The sequence below is a fragment of the Montipora capricornis genome, chromosome 8 (genome assembly GCF_036669925.1).
Source record: "Montipora capricornis isolate CH-2021 chromosome 8, ASM3666992v2, whole genome shotgun sequence".
In the NCBI taxonomy this organism is placed as follows: Eukaryota; Metazoa; Cnidaria; class Anthozoa; order Scleractinia; family Acroporidae; genus Montipora; species Montipora capricornis.
In genome coordinates this window covers 13,192,955-13,197,954 of record NC_090890.1, presented here as the reverse complement: position 1 = coordinate 13,197,954, position 5,000 = coordinate 13,192,955, and the positions used below count along the sequence as shown (strand labels likewise).

Genomic DNA, 5,000 nt, shown 5'->3' with positions numbered 1-5,000 from the left:
GTTGTCCCCCATTTAAGGCCGTTTTTTTTTTTTTGGGGGCCCCCCCCCCCCCCCCAATTCCACCAGCAACCCCTACCTCGAAAAAAATGAACGGTCCCTTATCAGCAGAAAATTGGAACAAGACCTCAAGCCCAGAGAAATCAAAGCCTCCAATTGCAAATAAACAATGCTTTGTTTACTCTTTTATATGTGATCTGTGTGATTCAGATTGTGTCGGCTATACAGCTTGACACCTTCATTAACGTATTGTTGAACATAAAAAATTCTGCGATCAGTAAATACTTTTTGAGAGCCCAAGGGGATACAAGCCTCATCAAAGAAAGCCAATTCCGCATTCTAAAAAAGTGCCAAGGAAAATTTGACTGTCTTGTGTCTATGAGATGTTCTTCATCAAGGAGCGCAATCCCATTCGCGCAAAACTCTTTGTTTAAAGAACATTTCAACACCTACATGTATTGTCTCTTTAGTATTTAAACATTTTTTATCTTTCACTTTTTGACTTGATAATGACGTTAGCTAAACGTCGAAATGTTGTGTACAAACTTTTAATATGCTCTAACGAAATGTTTTATCGCAATTTTTTATCGTTTTATCCATGAAAATTCTTTTGCATTAATTCGTTTTTGGGTTTGTTTCTATGAAATCGCTCACTCAGTTTGATAGTGAGGAACTGAGGACAAAGACAAAGAAAAGTGAATGATATGTAAATATTTTTCACATTCATTCCAACGTGTTTCTATTGTTTTTGTCTTCACTGCCTCACTATCAAGCTGAATATTTGATATTTCGAAAATGGCCTATTTTAAAAACTAAGTGTACTGCAAAACAAGTGTATCCAATGTACATGAATGTTCTATGCTGATAACAGAGAATCACCCAACGTGTACTCACTCACTCACTCACTCACTCACTTAGCCGGCTGCGAGGCAGTCGACCACCAACGTGTACTATAAACTCCTATATATTGAAGTTCTATAATACTGTTAAACTGAGTTGTTATGAGTTCACACTCAAGATATTTAATAAATCGTCTAGTATCCCAACACTGTTTTATAACTCCCTAGTAACTGTTTCTAATGTCCACAGGTATAATACAAGGTATTCATCTAAAATTAATTTCTATCGACCAAACGTAAGGACTAACACTGGAAAATTTACCTTTGTATATACAGCTTAAATATTATGGGAAACTATACATAATTTGAAATGGCTTTCTATCAATAGCTTTAAGAAGCAATGTAAAGCTTATCTACTTCAATGTAAGTCATAGTCTGTACTTGTCTGAACTATAATTATGTACTACCGTATTACTTCAAAATGCAAGTGAATATCCCTGAAATTTCTGTTTCTTCATTATTATAATGTAAATTATTTGCACCTTAATTCAATGTAAATTGTTCCCTGTTTTTTTTTCCTTTTTATCTTCTCCTTCTTTCTTTCAATTGCTCATGAGCAGCAGCCAACTCGAAAGCTATGCCACTTTGGCTGCTGGAGGCATATTGTCAATTAATACTTTCACTTAGATAAAATAACCTGGTTTTTTTTTCTCTTCGCTTATTGTGTAAAGTTATAAAAGTGATTTATAAAGTGATTTGATTTGATTTGAACTAACCTTCATATTGGCTTTCCTCTCGTTTTCCTTTCTGAGCATTTGCCAGCTCAACTTCCATGTTGCGTGCACCTAAAGAAAAACACTTCATGAACGTCAACCACATTTTACCAGAAATCTTTAGAACAGTCATGGCATCTGACAGGATGCGGCGATGCGGATCCGCATAATTCCCTAAAATCCGCATCCTCCGCATAATTACGATATTTTCCGCATAATACTGAATAAATGCCTGGTATTAGTGATAAAGCAGCGGCTTACCAGCCTCACAAACACAAAAGCCAAAGACCTTGACTACTTTGAAACGCTTATTTTCCTGAAAGAAAACACCCCATTTCGTTCGCAAGATGAAAGTTCGTAAACAGTTTCCACACATTTTTCGGCAATGAGCTTGGACTCTAGTTAAGCCATTTTGGTAACATACCCTAGGCTCGAAATATTTAAAAAAGATGCAACAAGGTATGAAAATTTAGCCGCAAGTTATAGTAGCAAATTAAATTGTATCATTTGTAACAGTAGGGACAATCGAGAGTCCGGACAATCGTTGTGATGAGTTGCACAAAACAAAATAGGAGCCCGCAATACGTATGCGTAAAAAACCGCTGAAAATCGTGAATGATCGAGGGAATGGATCGTGGTTCCACCACATCGCAATTTTGCTCCATATCTCCAAATTTATTTGTTTTAGCAAACGTTTCGGCAAAATGCCGATTACTAACCCTTTTATTTTAACGGTGAAAACTCGTCCAGATATCGCAAAGGGAAAAAAATTCAGTCGTAAATGCGATTGTATTGATCGCAATTTACCATAAGCATATAAATACATTGGGTGGGCCTAATTATTAGTTCTATAAATTGTTTAAATTTCCGCATAATCCGTTGTAATTTCCGCATAATCAAAGCATGTTTACGCATAATATGGCCAAAATTTTCCGCACAATCTTTAATTTTTTTCCGCATCCTATCAGAAGCCATGGAACAGTGGTGTGGTCACAGTCTCTCCAAAACCTGACCATAGGAGCAGACAGGTGTCTAGACGCTAATCGCAAAAAGGTGGAATACATTTCATCAACAACACTGGGTGCGAGCATCAATGTTTTTTTTACCATTTTCAAGGTAGATACATAAATTTACTTGGAAATTACAATTTTTAATGCCTCTAAAGCAAAATCTCATCCCTCTATTTCCATCATAGCTAATTTAGATTAATAAAAAGACTGGATGACTAGAGTAAAAAATTCAAATATGGGAGAGGTCTAGATAGTAGAGGTCAGGATTCTTCTAATCAGGTACAATTCTACTGTGGAGCATCATTTCCCGTTCATGAAGTTTACCTTGGTTACAGTGCGGCCATTCTTTGAAAACAGCAGGGTCACTGATCATTTTTGCCACAATGGATGCTGCCATGGTGCTTGCAAAAGACATCCACTCACTACTTGAAGGCTGGGTTTGATTAACAAAACTTGCCACACCTTTTACTACCACCCACTCAACTTTTTCATCATAGGCTGCAGCAAGAACACCTGAAGTTAAGGACAAAAGGAGTTAACATCAGAGCTTCAAGGTTTTAAGGAAGGGTCTTCAAGCAACACTCTGTTGCTTCATACCTCCTACTCAATCCTTGGAACAGCAGCTTCAAGTTCATCAGAAGTGATCAGAGAGACCAAATTTCAGCTTTCTGGCTTGATTTCTTTTAAGTTAGTTGCAACAGTTATTTTGCACTTAACAGCCATTCTGCTCTTCTCATATGTACATGTACAACTACATCTACAATGTACCAGGGTTTTAGAAATGTTCCTCAAAGTGACAATTTCTTCCATTCCATAAGTACACAGTACATTTGTATTGTGTTGATTACCAAAACATAGTAAAATGAAACCTGCAACCTTGGAGATAATGCATTTCAATGGAAGCTGTCCCATTAACACACTAAAATACAATGTACATTGTAATCTTGGATATCATGCAGCTTTGTATGAACCTTCGTTACATGGAAAAAAAATATTCAGCAAATACATATCTTACATGTAGCTTAATCATAATATTTCCTAAAAAGGCTACTTAAAGTTTCATTGACAAAAAAATAAGAGACTGAGGTAAAATAATTTCATCATTTTGTGATTTTTCCTGGATTTATCTTCAAATACAAATTAGTTAATGTTCTTTTTTCCATACAGTACCTTATTAAAACTATTACCTTCCCCTCCTGTCTCAACAGCAATTGCTTCTGGATATTGTTTTTGAAGATCAGCAACTTTACACCACTCTGCCTGGCTCAAAATATCACCATCACAGTGTACTTTAACTTCCAATTCATCTGGATTTTCCAAAGGAGCAACCCACCCAATGGGTGCATCTCTAACAAGATCACCAAGATGCGGACTCACAGGAATTTTGAATCCAGCTGGTGTTGTCAACTTGGCAGATACAACTACATCGCCTAGTTTGACTTTATCTGAGCTTAATCCACAGCAAGTTCCAACCAAAAAAACAGCCTTTGGCTTCAAGACCCTGACTGCATTTTTTACTGCTGTTGAAGATCCCCCTGGGACTACAGAACCTTTAGGACATATCTTTAATGCAACCTTTACCTGATTTTGATCAGTACCAATGTATCCAAAATATATCGCACCAACTTCCATGTTGTAACTTTTGACAGGTTGCCCCAGCAACGAGTAACAACTCAAAAACTCACAATCCTCCACTGTCAGTAGCAAAATATCAATTGGCAGATCAACACTTCCCCAGAGTTCGCTGACAGTTTGAAGACCACTCAGTTTTGATGGCTTGACTTTGAGCTGTGGGGGCATGTCATAACAGTTTTCCAGGACAGGCAAAGAAGGTTTCCCTTTCTTTCCACCTAAGAATTTGAAAAAGATTCTAAATTTGCTATGAACGAATTTGGGGCAAAATACCTGTAAGTGATGACATATTCTTGCTAAGAATTAAGATCTACAAGTGCATTATACATGTAATTACAGTACATTCAACAACTTTCACTTGAAAATTAAGCAAAGGCACTGTTGCATACTGGAGTGGCTGTGTGCAACAAAATTACCTGGTAATTTGTTTTGCTTCATGTGTGTCCTTTTCTATGTGCATGTTAGATAAAACATTAGAAAAGAAGCAGGCTGAAACACTGACTGATGGATGAGACTTTGGTTTTCTCAAGCTTGTCCAAATAGTTCAGTCTCTTGTTTTAAGAGTATTATTCTTTTGAGTGGTTTGTTTATCAACTGTCTAAAAAAGGGATTTCCCACTTCTCTGGGGTCTTGTTTGAAAAAATAGGGATATGGCTTTAGAGGGAGGGGGAAGGAGGGGAAAGTGGCCTGTGTCTTTTTTTCCACATCTCCATTTCCTTTCAGTACTTCCTCCTCTTCCACACATACCC

The 5,000-nt window shown here is 37.0% G+C and overlaps 1 protein-coding gene across 3 annotated transcripts in view; it reads right to left on the bottom strand.

The window, feature by feature from the left end:
• The window catches only part of LOC138059101 (NLR family CARD domain-containing protein 3-like), a 31,920-nt gene that overhangs the window by 20,205 nt on the left and 6,715 nt on the right, over window positions 1–5,000 (bottom strand). For all 3 annotated transcript variants that reach the window (XM_068904619.1, XM_068904618.1, XM_068904620.1), the window contains 3 exons: window positions 3,807–4,469; window positions 2,944–3,132; window positions 1,613–1,681 (listed from right to left, as the gene is read on the bottom strand). In XM_068904619.1, the coding sequence (XP_068760720.1) occupies window positions 1,613–1,681; window positions 2,944–3,132; window positions 3,807–4,469 (921 nt within the window). The remainder of the gene's footprint in view (window positions 1–1,612; window positions 1,682–2,943; window positions 3,133–3,806; window positions 4,470–5,000) is intronic.